Below are 21,445 nucleotides of genomic sequence, written 5' to 3'. Positions count from 1 at the left end.
TAATTAGCACTTTAGAGGTTAAAGAGATAATAAAAATTCAAATGCTGGTACGTACGAGTTTATTGAAAATAAAAAATAATATCATTTTTTTAAATGTAATTTGGCAGTACATAAATAAAAATAAAACAAAAACTATTTTTAATCGCTTAAGAATAAAGATGAATTTTGTTCTTCACAAATACAACGACTCAAAAGTACCCAAAATTGCAGTTTTAAAGTTTTCAATATTTTGATTCCTATTAGAAAAATCCAATAATGTGTAAATACTAAAATAAATATAACAAGGAATTACTTTTCTTTACTCAGTGCTTGGATGAATTCTTCTAATTTTTCCTGGATCTGACGAACCCGTTCTATAAAAAAAAATAATAATAATTGTGAGGGTTATATTTGTTAGAGATGAATATGGGGGTGTAAGCATTCTGAGTGTTCAATGGCGTACGTAACAATGCAAGTTAGAAAAATGGACCATACCGTATGGGTGCGCATATGCTACATACGCCACTGATAGACTAACTTCCCATATTCTCAATTAGAACGTGTCTAAAGCTACTGCACATACTTCATGGCAGGCTCATCTTTATAGACGAGAACGATGTACTTACTCAATTCTTCAGCTAATGTTACTCTCCTGCCTGTTAAAAGCTTTTCTTTTTTCTCTATATCTTGACTATAGTCTTCTAGTACTTCTTTAATTTCTTTATCTAACCTTCGTGCTGCAAAAACAGTTACTATAATGTTCTTTTTACAACAAAAATAAAAACAATTGAAGATACCTTCCCGATTTGTAATTTGTTGTCTAAGAGCATTTGCGGTAACTTTCATCATCTGTTGTATTCTGTGAAACAGTACAATGTCCAAACAATCAACATCAGCTTGCTGGTGGTAGAGATAAAAAGATTTCCGACAGTCATATGCTTTAGCAAGCGACTGTTTTAGAAAATGACGCCTGTACACGGGAAACCAAACTTCACGAATAAACTCGTTATCCACCTCGATACTGTTACGTTGTAATAAATTGTTCCTAATAGTTGTCATCTCATCGTAACTAAGCAAAGGCGGATGTCTCTGAAAATAATTAAATCATCATGAAGTAATATAGTAATAAAAAATAACTTTTACTTCGTTCGCATAAAGAATCTTATCTAATTCCGACTTTATGGCGCTCCTTTTCGCTTGTTCCTCGCTTTGGTATTTCCAGTAGAGCCACCTTTCCTTCGCCGAAGGTCCGAGGAAAGTTTTTAACAAATCCTCCGTCTGCTTCAACTTATTTTTTACACTGATTTCTAAAAATTTAACGGCCGCGTCCCAATCTCGCTTATCGCCGACTGTGCGATCCTCCAACGTGTTTAGCTGAATAACCCTCAACATTTCCGAAGCTTTATCTTCCCAAGAGTGCCTCTGCATGGCTTCGCTAACAACAGCTGCTTTCAAGAGATCAAATACATCGTCGTGATTTGGTGTCTGATTGGCTTTCTTCATAAAATTTTGAAATTCTTGTTGTAAAGTTTCCCAACCTGATTCAACTGATTGAGCAGGAAGCGCTTGTTCTGCCCACTGTCTCAGTTTAATGTCAACCGAAGTGTTGAATGTTTCTGAACTGCCGGTTTGAGCAGCTGGCAGATATATATTTTCAAATACGTGGCTGGACACTTTATCCCAAATTTTAGTCATCAAAGATTCTTCCCACTGTTTTGGACTAACTTGGGATAAATTGACCACTTCATCAAGAATTTCGGAACGCGCTCTTTCAAACAACTCGTCCCGATCTTGCTCTCGGATACGAGGAAAATTATTTTTCCACTCTGTTTCCAAGTTGAAACGTCTGGCTTTAAAAGCGTCCGCTTGTTGTTCAACCGTTTCACGAACCATCTTCCAAAAACAATCAGCCACTGCTAAACTTAGATTACGAGTTGTGACTTGAGTTGAGCGTATAACACCATCTTTAAAGAGCTTAGAATTCTTGAAGAAATTTTCCTCGTAATCTTTTATAGTTTGGATCGCATCGTCTTTCCGACCCCGTCCCGTAACCACGGCGAAATAACCTATCGCTTTCATCGGAAACAGCTTACCAGATAAAATCTTCCGAATCTGCCGAAACAATACTTTAAGAGAATGTCGAAATAAAAATAAATCGACTTACTCGATTCGGATCTGCTAAATTTTCTTCGGCCAGATCAACTTTCGTAAGAACAAAAATTGTTCTTTTCCCATTAGGGTCACATTGTGCTACTAAATCAGTCACGTTACTTCTTTCAGCATCGACAGCACCATCTTGAATGCACAATATTATGGCATTGGGATTATTCATGTAAGTTTGCGTCATCTGTTTGATGCATTCACGGGTATCTGACGCCATATCAGTAGTGACAGTCTGAAATAATTAACTATAAGGAAATATGCACGTAAAAAAATATATACATATTTCAAAGACGTATAGATGAAAATCTATAATTATCTTCTTTTCTTACATTTATTTTTTTATTGAAATTTGAAAAATAATGTTGAACTAGCATCTTTATGAATACAGTGAAAATTCGATAATTCGTCAGGTCCGGGACCGGTTAGGTGAGGAATTACGGAAATTGACGAATTATAGACAATTCCAGGAAAAATAACTCAAACACATTTTGAAGTATAAAAGCAATACATTTGTAAAATCTATTGTTTTTATAATTTTAATTGTATAATTAGATATAATACATACTTTCTACATAATTATGTATGTAGTATTTTGGGTTTTTTTTCACTTTATTAACATCGGTTTCGATTATTTTTTCATTAATTCTTTTTTCGCTTTATTAACGTCGGCTATAATTAACGTGGCGAATTACAGAAAATGACGAATTATCGATTTGCTACTTTTTGCAAACAGATTATAAATAGTATTCTGATAATATTCTAATTTGCTTATTTTAAGGGCCTTGTGATCACATTCAGAGACATCTTCAAATACACAAAATAAATATTTTATGGCAAACTTACTGAAATAATGCCTGGCAAGTCAACTAGAACCATTCTTTGTAATCCAGGTCCTTTAACTGTCATTGAAATAACTTCACTTGAGACAGTTTTACCTCCTCTGACACTATTTCTCATCCTCAGCTCCACTTCACGTCTCAAGTCAGCCAAATCAGATTCTTTTGTTAAATCAAATTCTCTTGTAGAATCTCTAAACTGAGCCACATGGTAAGGTCCTTCAGATAATGTCACTTTTACTGGTGCCCTTGTCATCATTTCTCCAGCTCCTCTAGGAAATATTCTAGCCTGGGCAATCATTTCTAAAACTGAAGTTTTGCCACTGCTCTGATCACCAACAACAACAACTCGAGGCAGCTGATCTTGTGTATTGTAGCCACTGTCAAAATCTGCAAGTTCATCAAGAACTTCACTGTACATGTCAATTAAACTGCGCTTGATTTTCCTGAGAGGAGCTTTTTTGCCTTGTTTTAGTAAAAGGTTTTGTTTTCTTAATTCCTTATTTTCTTTTTCAAGTTTTTCAAGTTCTCTTTGGTATTTAATTTGGGTTTGAATTATCTCTTCTTGTAAATTATTTAAACGAGTTTGTGCATCCCTCCTTGCTCTTTCATCCCTATCAGTACTCTCACTGAATGGTTTTGCAAACACTGTGTTCATGTCTTTTGTATCTATAATTGTCAATTTTAATAGTACAGTGCATGCAGAAGATACTAAAGCGTCGTGTTCATGATGGCTTTACAAGCGTGGCTTTGCAAGAGTCGTTTCCATTTTCATGGTGGCTTGCTACTTCAAGGCAGCCACGCCAACGCGCATGCGCAATCGTGCGAGCCAGCGTTGAACTGTCAATTCAGCTGATTTGATTACCTAGTTGCGAGTTCGAGCGCATGCGCAAGCTTCCAAAGCCTGAGCTTGGCTTTGAAAAATAGAAATATTTCCTATTCTAGCAAAGTCATAGCCACGACGTGGCGTTTTTTAAAAGCTGTGCTCGCATTGGTCAAGCGGTTTCCAAGCCGAGCGAGCCACGCTTGTAAAGCCACCATGAAAACGACGCTATTCTTTTAAAATCTCATACCTGAGTACAGTCTGTCTACAAACTCCGAAAGGCTGGAGAAAACACCTAAAGAAACAAAAAGAGTTTTTATTAAAAGAGATAGAATGTACTCGGATATGCAATTCTGGGTAAAATTACCATCAACTGCAGGAGGTAGTTGTCCATTCTGTTGGTCAGCAGCTTCTATTGCATTATCCAATCTTTGATCAAACCATGATCTAAACTCACCAAGTTTTGATTCAGTTAATGATTTAATTCTGGGATCTCAATTTAAAAAAAATGTAATTTTTTATCTCAATTATTTTTCATAACTTACCAATTGCAATATTATCTTTTATATTGTCTTTAAATTCTATTAAATTTCCACGCCACTGTTGCCATTTTTCATTATCTGGAAGTATCTCATCAAGCCATTTTAAGTCAGGCATGCCATCTTTCCAGTCTTGGTATTTCTAAAAAAAAGAATTTAGTACATAAGGAATACTAAATATTCCATATATTATAACCTTCTGCAAAGCGCCACCTCCTGCAACAGCTCCTCCTAATAGTAAGTATCGAATTTTAAGAACTCCTCTTAAAGCTCTAACAATCAGCATTCCATATTCCCTTCGCTGATACCTATAATGTTGATACAACAGTGGTCGCGATCTTTCAAGAGCTCTACCACCCCAAAGACTACTAATACTCCTGTGGAACGTCTTACGTGAACCATATTTCAGTGGATTGTTTGCATATGAACTTATAACAATACGGCTAAAACATTGTTAATAATACATGGGTTGAAATTTGACATAACCTTAACGCATTAATCAACTAAAAATGTGGAATATGTATCTACATACCCAAATTTTCCTCTGATTATGTGTTCCATTGTATAGTTTGAACTTCTTTATTACAACATTATTACAACCACAGAGATTTACTGTTCAGATAAAAAGTTTAAATTTCCAATGGTTGAACAATCAGCTGTCATTTGTGATTTGTATGTCACATACTCACAAACTCACATACACAGCTCACATACGTCACTTATTGCTTGTTGGTAAAAAGCAAAAAGAGAATTTTAAGTAATGACATCGCTGTGTCAAAACCTGAAAATTTTATTGAGGCTAAAAATTGTCCATTTTAAAAGTTAGGCCTAGTGCGCACAGCGTTTTCATTACTGATTTGAATTTTGAAAATAGTGCTGTAAGTAATCCTGTAATGCTGTAAATCATTATATAGTAATGAATTGTTGGTTGCATATTGTATATTCTATTGCAAAAAAAGGGAAAATGAAAATGTTCCTAATGTAAATTTGGTTTTGGGTTTTGTTCAATTGTCAATTAATTAATTGTCTACTTGACAATACCTATCAAATAATTCTAACCTATCTCTCGTAAGGTTTCACACAATAAAAAAAAATTGTGAAAATGTATCAATTTTATTCAGTTTCCGTTTTTTTTTTGCAACCAGCTGTATATTGTACAGTGGCCGGCAAAAAAAGTTAGCCATCATTTAAATGTCAGTGTCATTAAAGCATTAATTACACATTTGGATTTTGACGTATATATAACAGAAAAGTGATGGCTAGTTTTTATTGCCGGCCATTGTACCATGCCGGCCAAAAAAATTTAGCTGTTATTTTCTGTCATTAAAAAAAATTCTAATCCACACATTATGATTAGATCAGTGATTACCGTTTTGATTATGATTCGTATGATTGGTATTTTTTGGGTGGTAAATTTAAAAACTCGAAATTAATTTACACAGAAACTCGTTGCATAAATAACTATTAAAAAAGTACTATTTTCATTACGATTTTTTGTTAAAAAAAGTGCTACATACTTTCATTACGATTTTTCCTTAAAAAAAGTCTACTTTCATAATCAATATGCAAAAAAAAGTATTTACCAAACATTTAAATAATGAAAAAAAACTTGGTGAAGTAAGACTAATTTTGTTATATCTATTTGTAGCATATTTATTATTGTCGTTGTTATTGGGAGCACCAAGGACGGTCTACCCAACCGAGGCGATTCTGCAGTAGTAGAGCGTTTGTTCTGTGTACTTGTAGCGTAGTTCGCGTGTGTGTTCCTCGAAATGCCCGCGGGCTTCGCGGTTTTTGTCGTTACAACGAAAATGAGCTAATCCATCGCAGGAGGATTTCCAATCGGCCTTGGCTTTGCTCTTGCGTGGTTCAAGGATGTAAACATTAAACCTGATTTAGTACAAATCACACCATAGACTCGTTAACTTCAAACCGATTCTCACGTTACCTGACCAACTAAGGTAACGCAATAGTTAATCAGCAACCACCCACACTTCGCCTAATAATTTAGTATAACATTTTTTTCAGATGACTGAGCAGAATGAAGGTACTTCTTTTTCAAGCAAAGAACTGAAATCGCACCTTACTTCAAGTGACTGTGCTTTTATTATTGATGGTGAAGAAATTAGAGCACACAAATTAAAACTAACTTGCTGCAGTCCTGTCTTTGAAAAAATGTTCTATGGAAAGCTGGCTTCCAATCGGGTTATCATTACAGATATCAGTTTGGAAAATTTCAGTCAGATGCTTGAATTTATTTACACCAATAATGTGAGAATTGAATCAGTATTACATGCTTGGTCATTGTTCTATATCGCTCATAAATATTTATTGAATGATTTTGCCATCACTTGTGCTAACTACATTGAACAAAATCTTACTATCAACAATCTTGTGCTAAGTTATGAATTTGCTGAGATGTATGAAATTGTCGATCTTCAGAGAATATGTTTGAGTGATATTGTTGATTATATTAGGGGAATTTTTCTAAAAAAATGTGATTATCATATGAAACCATCAAGCCTCTTGACAATCTTACAACAAAAAAGTTTAAACATCAGCAATGATGACTTAGTTAAGGGAATTTTAAATTGGGCTGTAATAGAATGTGATATTAAAAGTATTAGTTTATCTCCTGAAAATATTCTCAATCTCTTAAAATTCCAAAAAATTCTTCACTATTTAATTAACATAGATTTTAATGTTGATCCCAATTCAGATAATTTAATTCGAGACAGTTCTCAGTTAATAAAAAAATTAAAAAATCCAAATAATCCATATACCAGTTACCATAAAAAACACTGGTGTATTTTTTGTGAATATAGGGAAAGCTATAAAATTGCTAGTAGAGTCGAATTGAGGGAAAGAGACGTGTTAATTTCAAATATTTCTGTTAATCGAAATACTCTTCTTTATGGGCTAGTTGTGGTGACTGAAGATAAACAAATTGGTAATAAAGCAAACGAACATAATGGTGTAATTCATGTACAAATAAGTGAAATTGATAATCCAGAAGTAACTGTTGAAACTATCTTTTGTAAATCCTTTTCTTATGAAACACAGGTGTATGTTCCTCTGTCAGATGTAGTTTATTTAGAATGTGATAAAATATATTCAATTAAGATTGGATACAAGAATTTGGATAACTTTAATAGGCTAGGAATTAGAAAAAGTTCTGTTTTATGTAATTATATGAGTTGCAAATTGGTGGATGAACGTAGAAAAACCGTCTTTTCATTTGATGAATTGGACGGAAGTGTCATAACAGGAATCGCTTATTATCCTGCGTAAGACTTGTTTTCAATATTTGTATTAATAAAATCGTTTTGAAGTTTATTTGAATTTTAATTTTACCAAATTCCACGAAAAGTTTAACATTAAAAAATATTTAACTCTTCAACGTAATCGGTTATTGAAGAAGTATTTAAAAAAAAATGTGGTACACGTAAAAGATCTCTGAAAATTAGAAACTGTGTTATTTAGTCCTTATATAATAAATTTGTACAAAAAATTAACGCCACTGGAATGGTTTTTTATAAGAAAACATCAAGCAAATCATACAAAGTAAGCGTTCGAGGCGCCAAAAATACATTCTCGAATAGTGCATTTAAATAAACACGTTTAGATAAATAGATTTGCTGATAATTGGCAAATTACGTAAAATGTAGGTATTTGAGTGGTATGAAAAAAAAATGGCGTAACACCTTTAATATAAATGTTTAATATTAAAATATAATTTAATTTTAAAAATAGATATAATAATTACTAAAATCTAAGGATGGAAGCAGATATTCACATGCGGAAAAAGGAAAATCCTGAAGATAATTGGATCACTGTAATGATTTTGTTTTCTTCAGAATACTGGTAATAAGGTACAAGAGCTGTTAAAATAATTTAAAGACGGATTCCGGGATTTCTGGAAGCAACAAAGTTAAGTAATTCCTCACTGTCTTCACAGACAAATGGTTTAAGGTGATGGCAGGCCACATCGTGCCATTTGATACCATCATTGTAGAAGTTGTTCAAAATGGATAAACAAGATTCGTCGTTACCCTGAAATCAAATTAATTCTTAAGTATACGCCCCTAATGTGTCAATGACCTAAAGTTCAAAACTAGTTTTACAACATTTTTGCACACCTGTATTGAACTTGAACATCGCAAAAATTCATTTCACAAAAAGACAAGATCAAACAAATTCTTTTGGTAAAACCATTCAAATGTCATTGTTTTGTATTTTTTCTTCGTATGAATTTAATTAATATTTAGGTACTGGAAATTGTTGTTTCCATTTGTAGGTACTCATATTATTACTAAAATTGCTAAATTTTCTTATTAAAAATTGTTTAGGTACAAGGATGTGTATATAAATTTTCTGAAATTTCGTATATACCTACTACGCATTTTTAATTACTTGTTGACACTACCTATAATAAAGTCTTCTTTTACTCGTTCGGAAAAAATATTTTAATAATCAGTTGAAGCGGTTGAAAAAATCTACCATTCTAGTTTTTTACCTGCGCAGCTTCACGGTTATCAGGTTGAGCTTGTCCGTAGCCACCGGTGGCGCTCCAGTCTCCGGAGTTTCTTTGTGTGGTGGGTCCAATTTTAGCTCCAGATCCGGACCAGAACCATCCGTTAATATTTGGAGGCTGTAAGTCGGGTCTGTCGCATCCGGCAAAGTTGCATTTTCTGCCGGAAGTCCAAATGTAACGGACATTGCCTCTGGCTATTCTCTGTTTGACAAATTCATTTTCTTGTGGGGTTTCAAGAGAAACGGCGTCCATACAATGTCTTCTGCAGATATTTCGGGCATCTAACCAATCAACTTCAAGACTTCTCGTTGGAGAGTGTTCCCAACTGAAGAAGTAAGAATGTGTAACACCACGGGCATCTCTGTAGGTAGCGTGACGTACTCCTGATTAAAAAAAAGAAAAAACAATAATTGTCATGAGTATGTTTACGGCTTTTAAATCAAATAATATTATACGACTTTCTCACACGTATTTAAAGAGTTGTTGAAAAATTGGTAGGTAATCATTTTTCATAATCATAAGAATACCTATCGTAAAACGTAGGTATGTAAATTGTTATACGCATTCGTATTAAACCTTTTTATTTATAATTAATCAGTTGTTACACTAACGTAATTAGACGAGGTAGAAGTTACCAAACAAGCAATTAGTATTTGTGACTCTAAAGTTAAATGATTTTCCATGTATCCAAATTACCATAATGAAGAAATTCCCAACAAGAAAACAATAAAAGTAAATCGTAGTAGGAAATTGCAACAACAATGTCATTGTGCTAGTTGGGTTCTACACTTTTCTAATTATATTGAAATGTTTGGTAGAGAGTGATCATTCATTAAAAAAGGTGTTTTCCTGAACAATCCGTTATAAAAAAATTAGGGTGTCATTTAACATTTTGAAATAAGGATGACTGGAGGCGCAGTTTATTGCTGACATGACACCAACACTAAATTACGTTCTCCAATGGACTGACTGCCATCCTAAAATTTCAAATTTGTAAACGTGAAAGAAGCCAAGGAAAAGTTTTCGCATGGACAACCGATATTCAAAAAATAATAATCTAAGCTATGGCTAATGTTAAAGCTCTTTTATTAATAAACTGAGATTCAATTTTAGTTTTATTTTCAATGGTATTATTCAATGACAATTTTTACTAGTAATTTACCTATGCGAAGATGACCTCATCGAAAATCCAAAGAATTTTCACATCTATAAAGGTTAGTATGTACTTGATTAAATTTGCATTATTAGATAAAGTGCCATTGTTTTCAATGATTCTACTTTTTTTTAAATCATAATTTGAAATTGTTGATAACAAAAGTGCATTTAATTCTTGTACGTTTGTATTAACGTGTCAACTTACTACTGGCACAGCTTCTAGGATCTGGAAGAGCCAATCTTCTTTGGGCCATTACCATTACGGCTCCTACCACAAGGAGCGTCAGTTCTCGAAACATTTTTAGTCTGTAAAAAATTAAACATTCAATATTCACGATTAAATGCAATTAAGATTTTGCTATGTATTCCTTCACATTACAGTAAAATATGTTACAAGGTTTTTGGTTGATCAATTACACAATTTTTAAATGAGGTGTAAATATATTTTTTAAATATTTTAAAGAGTATTTGTTTCATGTCACTTTTCAATCAACAAAAATGTGTCCTTACTAATTTTTGTCTATTTATTTTCACATTTACGAAATTATTAAATTATTCTTATTTAAACCATTATTTAATTTAGCCATAATTAACTAATATGGAAGTAAACACAAATATTTAAATATCTGTTTCTTTTCTGTGTGATTTTCAATATGTCCTTTATTCTTTTTACTTATACATAAAATATAAAAGTTTGCTGCATTTCTATTAGTACGGACTGCTACTATTAACATTAATAATGATTTATTGCATCTTCACTTTACTCTCGGTTGTTTTGCATTCAATGTAGAAAGTTGCACACCAAATTCGTTCAAGTCACGTCACAACACCTGCAGTTTTTTAAATCATATTTTTTATGTTGGTGACAGACGAAGACGATACAATATCTGTAACCTACTAAACTGGAGGTTGAGATTTTAAGTGAAATCTTGCTGAATTTATTCTAAACCTTTCTACACTACATGTGTAGTGGGACAATAAATTCTTTACTTTTTCTTTTGCTTTCCACCTTTTTTTCAATTCAAATCTTTCTCGTTGATGTGATAAAAACTGTATATCTAATGTTTCTGATTTATACAGTATGTTATAGTAGATTAAAGTAGATAGTACTCAATATAAAAAACGATAATACAATTTGCAAGTTACAAAGGACCAGCCTACATACGTTAGGCATATGTATATTAGGTATTAATATTTTTATCTATAAATGTACTACATTTAATTATATTTCTTTTTAGATCTCTTCTTTTTCTTCTTACTATTAAAAATCAGTTTTAAATGTTTATGCACAGAAAAAATAATATTTCTAAAGGTAAAAAATACCGATCTTTGTTTTGGAAATAATTAACTTAAAAAACTAAACAACGGGATTTATAAAATGTAAACCAAAATTTTTAATCTCTGTAGGAAAAATAAATCTCTCGTTACTACATAGACATATTTTTAAGAAATCAACATAAGTATCCCAAATTATTCCTCCAACTTTTGAAAAGTAATACTTTGATAATGATCAAATCGAACCGCGCCCCAATGTAGATCTTTGCATTTTAGCAGATAACTTGACAGGTGCTTATTATTCTGTGTCAAGTGTAGGTCTGGTATTCGATTGTCCCGGATAAAGGATCGTTTCCGGGCGAACTGGGTCATCCGTTGACCTGTAGCTGCTTTCACGGTCAGCGGCCCAGCCGGAGATGACTGCGTCTGGGTGGTATTACTCACTGTTCCTCATCAATTATTCCAGCTTAAACGCTGCCAATTCGATCACTTTTACCAACACAGGTGGAGGAAGTAGTTCAAAAATTTTAAGGCACGGTTGGTATTGACCCAAAGAATTTCACTTGGTAAACGTCATTCATAAACGTGACATTATTTCGGAGAATTGAACTCCTGCGACGGTAAATTTTCACTCCACCACTGCTGGAAAAGTTTTGGCAAACTGAAAATGAAAGAAGAGTCTCCGGTTTCTTCGTTTCACCTTGACCTTCAGTGTGGTGGAATTATTAGGTCATTATGCAGATGAGCATAGATGTTTCGTTGTTTTTTGAATCCCACGTCAACTCACTTTTCGGAGGCAATGTCGCTTAGAGGTCGTCTTCTTGCTTTTATAGCAATGGACAATGGTATAAAAATTAATTTCAAGGTGTCAAAAATATTATCCGGATCTCCTCACGTTGGTACATCTTACATTGCGAAAAAATTATCAACGGGATTAATTGAACTTGATAACACAGGCAATTTGGTAATTGTTTTGTTGTAAAAAATGCGTATACATATACATTAGGTATCCACATTTTAAGGTTTGATAGTTTCAAACGGTCTATTAAATAACATCCCAATTATACGTAAAATTAATTTATATCAATTTACTTTAATTACAAATCTTTCAAAGAAATTGCTTGCCCATTTAATGTTTTGAAACCTAATTAAAGAATCATTTTAATAGCAAAGATGTTGAAAAGCCAACATCACTTCTTGAGATGCACTTTTCCTTTCTCGGATGCATCTATAACTTTCGAAAAGCCGGATTATAAGATTAATGAAATTAGGAAAAAGAAAGTTATCTACACAATTTTTACAATAGCATAGACACACTGCCTTTTTGTTTTGTTTTGACAAGAGTTTGTAATATAGCCACTTAGTAACTTACTTTCATTCACTAATGTGTAAAGAAACATCAGTTATTTAAAAAAATAAGATTAGATTTTTTTTGACTAGTTTCTTTTAAAATTTTAGGGTACTAGTTATTTTTAACGTAGTAAACACATTAACAAGTTCTGAGCTCACTTTTAACCAAGGTTTATTACTAAAGATGTAATTGTTGCAACTACTACAATGGCTGTAACGTATCACCTTACAGATACCTGAATAATAAATATCCTTTATCTTAAAGTAATCTACATTTGTAGTAGGTCGTTCTGTATTAGAAAAGTCGGTTGAAGTATCTTCAAGTTTGGCGAATAAAAAATATTCTTTATAAAGTATAAAGTATAAAGAATAAATTTGGTTCATTAAGGCGTAACGAATTTAGAAGTTGAATGTTCAAATGTTTGTCGTTTTTGCCTCTTGCTTAAATATCTTGAACGTTCTAGATTTGGATTCAACTTTTCCTTAAAATTTCCGCAACGTTATCAAAATCTCAACTCAATAAAGACGTCTCTTTTTAAATTATTATTTTCATCGTCATTAGTCTGCCTAAAGAGTGGACCATTACCATTACCGACACACTTTTCGGACCAGTAAGTTTTTTTAAAGCATCAGGTGTGCCAAATGATGGTTAATAAGTGTCACTGAAATAGGTAAATAGAAACGAAATCTAACATTTATTTAAAAAAATGTTTTTCGGGCTGAATTAAGTTTGTGGTGTATTTTACAAGTTAATGACTCTGAAACTTATGCAACCAGCACTAATTATTTACTGGCCCGTCTGTTATTATTTACCTACAATTTCAACATCTTAAATTGGTTGAAATGCATGGTTAACGTAATGACTGAGATGTCTGTGGTTTACAACAAAACAAACGATCGTGCTCTTCAGCTCTTCTGTGATGCAACTATCCCATAATGAACATTTATAGTTATTGTGAACCGTCACCAGGAAGAGACATGTTCTCATTTCAATCCCGTTTAACAATCTACCGGTTACTGCATCAGTTACGTAAACTGCAATCCTATTATCTAGTCCATCAGTGAGAATATTAGCAAGAATTCTCACAGAAAAGATCTCATTTTCTGTGATTTTCCAGGAACCAATAGTATGTACTGTTACTGGTTTTTCCTTTTAAAATTTGCAGTTACTTTATTGAGAAAATCAGTTACTCGCTAACTTACACATTTTGACAGTTATGGATTCGTAGCCTTTTAGACGTGAGACTTACGCAACTGGATGGTTTCCCGTAACGAGTGAAGGTACCAGCATGATAACAACAAATGTAATGGAAACCATTCAAAAACTAATGATTGCGTTACGAAATCAATAGGTCAGTTGTGAATTTAACCAGCGAGAACACTACGTAAAAGCAAAAGCTTTGTCTGGTTTGGACAATTTTAAATGATACTTTACATACACAGAAACAGTTTACCAGTTCAACTTATCACCCTTAATTTGAACATGTGGCAGTATTAATTGCCAATTTCATTTTTTATTATTCTAAAATATTCGAACAGAAAGAACAGAATCGATCTTAATTTTTTATAATTGTGGTTTTCTTAATTTCATTTAATAACACTATAAGAATGTCTTTTCAGGACTGTATTTTATAATTCGTTTGAATTTTACATAAAATGAACATTTATAAATATTTCAATTTAACAATCGAAACTAGGTATCTGGCTCTGCAGCAACAAAATATTTACAATCAATTGTTAAATCGAAAACATGCCAAAATCACGCCCAAAAGATAACAGTTTTCCATACCGTTAGTTAAATAAACACTGCTGATCCGCACAAGACTTACCAGTAATATTCCAGCAAGTAGCGGTGAAGAAGCACTTTGAATGAACTGTCTGACAGATGCAGAGTCGGTGTATATAGCCGTCCTACATCCCCACAACTCCATAACCTACATTCGATGGAACCCCCCGGGGTCCCCCCGTGTACCCCGTAGCGTCATCCGATGACCACTTTGACATTTGACCACTATCACTATCGCATACCTGCAGAAAAGATTTTCAAAACATATTTCAGACGAGACCTTGCAGGGTTTCGCTGAAAAGTATCCGAGAACACAGAGTAGTTCTTGATGTTATTATTTTTTGCAAATATCAATTTCTGAATCCATTGAAGTCAGACTGTAGTATTATAGTTAACATCTATAAAATCATCGTCTATAAAATTAATAATAATTAATGTTAATTCAACAATTATTTTTTGGTTTTAATGAAGTAAAAACCCATTGTCAGTTAAAATTGTTAAAAATAATGAATACAAATTCTTGGAAGTCTTAATAAAGTCGACGATGTAGAAAAAAATCTTATTTCCGGCATGTTTGGAGTTTGACCAAGAGTGTTACTTCTGAATCCTTCGTTGTTAGCAAAACAGCACCCATGCGGATTTACATTGACCGAATTCGACTCACATTCTAATAATAAAAGTAAGTATTAAATGATTGTGAACCAAAAGAATATTTATTTGTTTATGTTAATCAGATGCGCATTGATCATCAAAGATATGGCACTGAAAAAGTTAATAATTATTGACAGGCAATGAGAGAAGTTTTGTCTCAAACTAATTTAAAAATAGGAGACCTTGTGCTGTAAGCATTGCAACTGTTCAAACGTCATTGTCGTCCTACGTATGGAGTCTCTTCATTTCCAAAACTGTAACCTTCTGATCGATAATCATTTGTGAGAGGTATACATAGATCCAACAACTTGTAGGATAGGACAGGGTCTACAAGTTTTCTTTAAAAATCCGACACAAAAGTGTGGTTTACAGAAAGAAAGTGCTCAAGAATTTGAGTTTCAAGTGAAGGTAAAAATAAGAGAAAGAATTTTGCGTGATGATCCGAATTAAAAGTACTAGTAATCAAAAAACATTCATTAACACATTTTGCGTTTTATGATGATGTAGCCAAGTTAAAAATCGGTTCAGTCGATACTTTACGATCTACAACTTTCTATTTCGATCAGATCTTCTTCCGAAAAGCAAGCGTGCCAATTCCATAACTGTGATATAAAATAGACCATAGAAGATGATAAAGGTGCCCTAAATTTGAAACCTTGACGGTAACTGTGTGGCATTGACCGTTTGATGCATCACGATTTTATTACAGAGATGATAATAGAAATGTCGAAAGCGCTAATTACACACTAAATGCATTTGAAAATTTTGTGCAACTTTTGCAACAGTTGTTCCAAACAGATCCGATAATTTAATTAATCGACCGTATCAATTACGTGGAGCAACTTTAAGGTATGTCTGTATTCACCGCTAATTGCTCCTGAATGATAATGTGGGAAAATGTTGCGTTAAAATACTTCACGGCTCGACAACTTTTGTATAAACGTTACACAAAAATAGAAAAATAATCCGTGAAGGATAGAGGATGTAGGTTCGAAGTTGTGCTGATGTGTGTGAACAACATGTGGATGTACCAAATTTTAGATTTTGATGTAAAGTAGAAAGGTGACTGCAAGTGACAGTACACAAATTTTATAAAGAACTCGACTTGAAACAAGCCATCAACGTATGTACTACTTTCTTGGCGCATGATATGAATTAATTTATAGAATTAATTATCGTTTCTCTGTTCGCTATTCAGGCAGAAAAACACTTGCAAAAAATTGTCTCAGTTTGAAGTCGACAAGAACCGAGAGGCTGCAGGAAAAGCTATGTCTGTGCTCAAATTACGATCACTTTCAATAATAATAATTAGTGAGTTAAAAGTTTAACACCAAAAAGGTGTTTTTCACTAATTTTGTTGCTGCTGGAAATGACCTTTTTTGAGAATTAAAAGGTGAAAGCTGTGTAATCTAATGCCTTCGAATTTGTTTACGTTGTTGGATTTACTATTACCTCAGTTTCTTTTATAAAACAATCGTTTTGGGAAGGTTCCGAAAACTTTTTCAAGTTCCTCCCAGCCATTTACAACAAAAATCTTTTATCATGATTGTTAGGTGTAATTTTAAATAAGTAGGATGTTGCTAATCTTCACTTCAAGAAATTTCGCGGAAATCACGTGTATTTAGTGATGACCCAAAATTCAGAAATTATTTTAAATTACGTCATCGGACGTTCACCTTCTGAGAGATGTGTATTTAATTCTGTTTTGAAACAACTTAATTACGAACATATTTGGAATTTGTTCCTGTTGAGCTACAAAATAATGTATCTACTATGAGTATTGAACAAATCTAATTCTTTCCAAATTCAAGACTTTTCCAAACTGTATTAGATTTCCCGATAAATGTCTTGCAAAAATTAGGTACCTACAAAACTATGATTTCTCCAAAACTAATGACATTAACAAGATTTGAAGAAGTTTTTATAATGTTATAATTTGCAGCAAACCTTTGGTTCTTATCAAAAAGTACAATACTGAAATATCTAATACTAATTTAACATAAGTATTCTTTTTAATTTTTTATCATTTTTCAAAGTCGATGCTGTAAAAAAACACCGATACATAAAATTATGACTGAGTTTAAAAATAGTTCTGAACCGTGATTTTTAAAATGTTTTATCTGATGATTAATCTACTATGTTATTGATTAAGGGAAGTTAGGTAATGCTTATTTTTTAAAAATATTACCACGATAATGCAAACAATTAATATAAAAATTAAAACACATACTATGTTGTAAAATAAACCTTAGGATTTATGTTTCTTACTATTATTAATTAACGGATACATCTGCAACATCCGATTTATGTAGTGGCGAAAGTCTGCTTGAGGGATTTAGATTTTTAGTTACTTTCGTGGTAGGTAACAATGTTGATTGTTAAGGTTTTCGAATTTTTTAACAAATTTATTGAAAACTGATACACGACCTAAACTGGTTATTACTTGGTATGTAGGTAGGTGTATGGTGTAGTATTTATATACGACCAAAGAAAATCCGTTTTCTATTAATATATAAAATTACTAAAAAAATCATTCACATAATCCATAGAGGATGAGCAAATAAGTAAAGTGAGAACACCTGTAACTCAGTCATATGGTGGAGTGCAAAACATTGTACAATTATGCAATTATAATAAATACCTTGCCAAATATAATAATATGAGGTAGTATGATATTATAATCCTTGCCATTTAACATTAACACCCTATTGATTATTTGACAAGTGCTGAAGGTTACTATTAATAAAGTATTAAAACTAAATGTAAATTTACAATTGTGTGTGATAACTACATATCTATAAAAAATATAAAAAAATTAATTGTTCAGAAACCCCAAAATGAAAAACATAATATATTTTGCTAGTTCCTATTCCATTCTCAGCCACCCCCCGTTTAGAATTTTAAATGCCACCGAATTTTTCTTCATTTAAAATATTGTTACTTTATTAACTTCTTTTCAGTAACATTCGTTTTAAAAGGTAAATAAAAAAATCTACGAAAAGATGAAATGGGGAGTTACTCGCGAGTAGAATACGATCAAAATTGATTTATTAATATTTTTAATTAAAAAAACTGCATTATTCGAAAATAATTGCGACATATGAATATTGCGTTATATCGTAGTACGTTTATATTCTACGTTATAATTTGCAAAAGCAGTTTTGTAATTGGACACAACCAGTGGAGTAATGAGTTATTACCCATGACCGTGGGTAACGAATATTATTAGTTAACAGTGAATGTATTATTTGATAGAAGTAGTAAAAAAATATTTATGAGAATATCACATCATAATTATTTAATAAAATGAGATGATGATGTGATGAGATGTATAATAAAAATAAGTTATGTTTCGATGTATCGATGCTGACAAAAGTTGATGACATTTTTACTTGTTGGGAACGACTTGTACTAAATAAGATATTTTATTGTTTGTATCTAATTTTGTTACACTTTTCTCTTGGCGAAGATACTATTGTTCCAATCGATGATTTCAGTCATGCTTCAGGCGTCATTTCTTCGAGCTAACCTTGGACTTGATTGGATTAACTCGGTGAAGGTAGAATGAAATTATTAAATATGTAACCACTTAATATTTTTATCAAAACATAATTTATGTTGTGACTATTGTCGATAACCGAACCGCTAATTTTTAAAACGTGCTGGGATAAAACAAGCACTAAATAGCTGTAACACTTTTATAATCAATTTCTATTTATATTAATTTTTGTTTAATACTTTACATTTCTCCAAATGGCTGCTTTTTGCCGTCTGTCGGTTTAGTCGTGATGAAATTCCTTCTACAAAGTTAATTATGTACAAATTATAAACTGTCTTTATGGAGAAAAGTGTTATACTCATCTCGTTAGAATGCAATTATTTTATCTTCTCAGGGAAAGCATCTAATTTTTATACTTTCATTAACTATCCCCATCATTTATTTAAATAAAATTTAGTACTATATTATTTTATCTTGAAAACCACATAAATTTTGCTAATTACTACTTGTTGTTATTAATACATTGTCTGTTAATAAAAACTCCTAATTTAATGTGTGAATCTGAACTTTATTGTATGTTTGCTTTTTTACAATTTTAATCACTTACAGAGTTTCCGTATCAAGAAATTAGAAATTATTTATTACTCCTACAATAAATTAAACGCCTACTTCATGTAAATTATGTGCCAGCGTCTTGCAAAATTAGAATTTTTCTTAGGTTGATGGTTGATTTGTTAATTTATTTCAATACATATTACAAAATATTATGTTTCCTTCGAGCTTTTACTAATTGGTAAATATGTACATATAAATTGCAGTAACTTTTTCCTTCTGGTATAGTTTTGTCAATTTACAAAATAAAGTGAAGCTTTATTAAAACAGAATAATTCTAAACATAGTAGACCCTGCGTAATAAAAATATTTGGCAGGTCAGTGTCCACAATGCATGGAACAATTTTAAACAAAAAAAAGAGCCGCTCCTAGGAAGAGGAGAGTTTGTTTACAATGACACAAAAGACAACAATTTCCTGCATCGTTTGGAAAACTATAAAATTAAACAAAGAAAATACTACGCAGAACACACGACATTAAACAATTTTCCGCAATTTCAAATTTGGAATTCCGGAAATAACACCCCTAGTAAAATAACAATTTAAAATTCTAAACAGTGTTATTAAAATATAGTCTGCATACAGCATTATTTACACATGTCACTTTCCAATAAGGTAAAGTAAAAGTTGCAGTTCTTAACGGAGGCTCATTGTCAGTCTGCATTTATTTAGTCCTGTATGAATTAATATGCGAAACAAATTGTGTGTGAATTCATGAATTAGTTTCATTCGAAGCGTTTGACGCTGTTTTATTTACTCTACAACCATGAAGAAATTTGTTACAATTGGAATAGTCATCAAAAAATCAAAATGACCTATTATCGACCTTAAATTCACTTGATTTTCTTAGAGAAATTAATGAAAGTGAGAATGAAGTGAGAATTTATAAATTAGACAAAGGCTCAGTTTGTTGAGTTATTGCTCATTAATAACATACATCTCATGTGGCATTTTGTAACAATAAACAAGCAATGCAACATTCATTTATTTGCCACTAAAACACTTTGGATTAAATCTCTGGAAAACACTAATTATTCCTCCGTTACAACACTGTAATCACGTGCTTAAAATTCACGCAATCCTCCAACACCGAGAAGAGAATGACGCAAAGTATTTCTACACATCAGTACGCATCCTTATGTATAATTAATTGTAGTTAATGTATTGTTCAGGTTCTCTTGTAATTTATTTATCTCAAACATTATAAATTTCAACGGCTATTTCAGACAAACGCCGGCTCTTTTCATTGTTTCATTTTTTCTCTTGAGTAATACAGGAAAAGTACTTTTTGGAAGAAAACTTTTCACACTTCAGTATTTCATAACAAAAATTCTCATCGTTTAATTACTTTCATTTAATTTAAATAGGTAAGTGTCAGATGTGGCATTGTACTTTCGATTATAATCATTTCTTCTGATATAAAATGGAAACTTACATAACCGAAATTATAGAGTAATTTAGTAGAAAAGGTCATTGTTCCCCTTGTTGTTTGCCAATTACATGTTTGGGTGCAGTTCCGGGTTAAAATTGTAATTTTTTCTCACATATTTAGAAAAAAAAAACACATGACGGCAACTTACTCACAGGTGACATCAGAAAAAGAAACTCAATCAATAATTTCTACATTACTTCAATATACCTGAGTTACTCGGAAAAAAGTTTAATTTAGCTTTATTAATTTCTCACTTGCCATATTTTGTAAATAAAGCAAAAGAAAGTTGAGTTATGTCAAGGTCTCAAGAACCGTTTAGACTTCAATTAAGTCGCTTCTCTTATGTGATATTATTGATAGAAAGTGACAGAGGGAACGTACCCAGCAATTTATTATTAAAAATTATATAATTAATTGACCAAAAAGATGCATTAATTAGTTTATGTAATATTTGTAAAAAATCAGGTTATGAATATACCGTAGATGCTACCGGTATTTAGTACAAATGTGACTTATTACAAAAATAAATTAAATTTGTGACTCGTCACCTCTCTAAATGTACTCATAAGTGTATCTAGGTGGAATCGAGTATGTATTACTAAATTGATTTGAATTTTGACTAGATATAGGTGTGATAGGACCGTATGTAACTGCCAACTTAAAAAATTTCAACACCAAGAAGTAATAATAATAAAAAGAAAGTACTTAGTCCTTTCGGCATAGTGGTGCAAAGTGGACGGTACAGTCGAAGTGAATTATAAAATTTGAGTTTGCTCTTGGGCAAATCTGAGCCAAAACGTAAACGCTTAATT

At 32.1% G+C, this 21,445-nt stretch overlaps 3 protein-coding genes across 7 annotated transcripts in view; 1 reads left to right on the top strand and 2 right to left on the bottom strand.

The window, feature by feature from the left end:
* Positions 1-7,676, top strand: part of LOC138132304 (kelch-like protein 40) — a 53,049-nt gene extending 45,373 nt beyond the window's left edge. The window contains exons 1-2 of one of the 3 annotated variants that reach the window (XM_069049784.1): positions 5,943-6,301; positions 6,352-7,676. In XM_069049784.1, coding sequence (XP_068905885.1) covers positions 6,369-7,631 — 1,263 coding nt within the window. In that variant the 5' untranslated portion in view covers positions 5,943-6,301; positions 6,352-6,368 and the 3' untranslated portion in view covers positions 7,632-7,676. Of the gene's footprint in view, positions 1-5,942; positions 6,302-6,351 lie in introns of those variants that run through there. The other 2 variants (XM_069049783.1, XM_069049785.1) reach the window with 2 other exon arrangements.
* On the bottom strand, positions 43-5,029 carry Opa1 (Opa1 mitochondrial dynamin like GTPase). Of its 3 annotated transcripts, XM_069049774.1 has the most exons (12): positions 4,873-5,029; positions 4,537-4,783; positions 4,347-4,482; positions 4,169-4,294; positions 4,052-4,096; positions 2,986-3,647; positions 2,144-2,374; positions 1,123-2,091; positions 777-1,068; positions 606-716; positions 293-353; positions 43-236 (listed from the first exon to the last, which is right to left on the bottom strand). In XM_069049774.1, the coding sequence occupies exons 1-12, from the start codon at positions 4,899-4,901 to the stop codon at positions 173-175; spliced, it is 2,973 nt and encodes a 990-aa protein (XP_068905875.1). In that variant the 5' UTR covers positions 4,902-5,029; the 3' UTR covers positions 43-172. The 3 variants fall into 3 exon arrangements, with proteins under 3 accessions (XP_068905875.1, XP_068905876.1, XP_068905877.1); XM_069049775.1 differs by lacking the exon at positions 4,052-4,096; XM_069049776.1 differs by lacking the exon at positions 4,052-4,096 and having other exon boundaries at positions 43-353.
* Positions 7,677-8,041: 365 nt separating the features above from the next.
* LOC138132305 (uncharacterized) lies at positions 8,042-14,609 on the bottom strand. Its single transcript, XM_069049786.1, has 4 exons — positions 14,484-14,609; positions 10,235-10,335; positions 8,857-9,257; positions 8,042-8,393 (listed from the first exon to the last, which is right to left on the bottom strand). The coding sequence occupies exons 2-4, from the start codon at positions 10,326-10,328 to the stop codon at positions 8,235-8,237; spliced, it is 654 nt and encodes a 217-aa protein (XP_068905887.1). The 5' UTR covers positions 10,329-10,335; positions 14,484-14,609; the 3' UTR covers positions 8,042-8,234.
* Positions 14,610-21,445: the final 6,836 nt, after the last annotated feature.

Source organism: Tenebrio molitor, chromosome 5, assembly GCF_963966145.1.
Source record: "Tenebrio molitor chromosome 5, icTenMoli1.1, whole genome shotgun sequence".
NCBI lineage: Eukaryota > Metazoa > Arthropoda > Insecta > Coleoptera > Tenebrionidae > Tenebrio > Tenebrio molitor.
The sequence above is the reverse complement of the archived record's forward strand: the minus strand, read 5'-3'. Positions and strand labels throughout refer to the sequence as shown.

Excerpts from the sequence above, each read along its gene's own strand:
- LOC138132305 (XM_069049786.1), bottom strand. The coding sequence starts at position 10,328 with ATGTTTCGAGAACTGACGCTCCTTGTGGTAGGAGCCGTAATGGTAATG. Across the intron at positions 9,258-10,234 it reads TCCTAGAAGCTGTGCCAGTA|GAGTACGTCACGCTACCTAC; the intron begins GTAAGTTGACAC and ends TTTTTTAATCAG. Across the intron at positions 8,394-8,856 it reads ATAACCGTGAAGCTGCGCAG|GGTAACGACGAATCTTGTTT; the intron begins GTAAAAAACTAG and ends ATTTGATTTCAG.
- Opa1 (XM_069049774.1), bottom strand. The coding sequence starts at position 4,901 with ATGGAACACATAATCAGAGGAAAATTTGG. Across the intron at positions 4,784-4,872 it reads ATAATCAGAGGAAAATTTGG|CCGTATTGTTATAAGTTCAT; the intron begins GTATGTAGATAC and ends ACAATGTTTTAG. Across the intron at positions 354-605 it reads AACATTAGCTGAAGAATTGA|AACGGGTTCGTCAGATCCAG; the intron begins GTAAGTACATCG and ends TTTTTTTTATAG.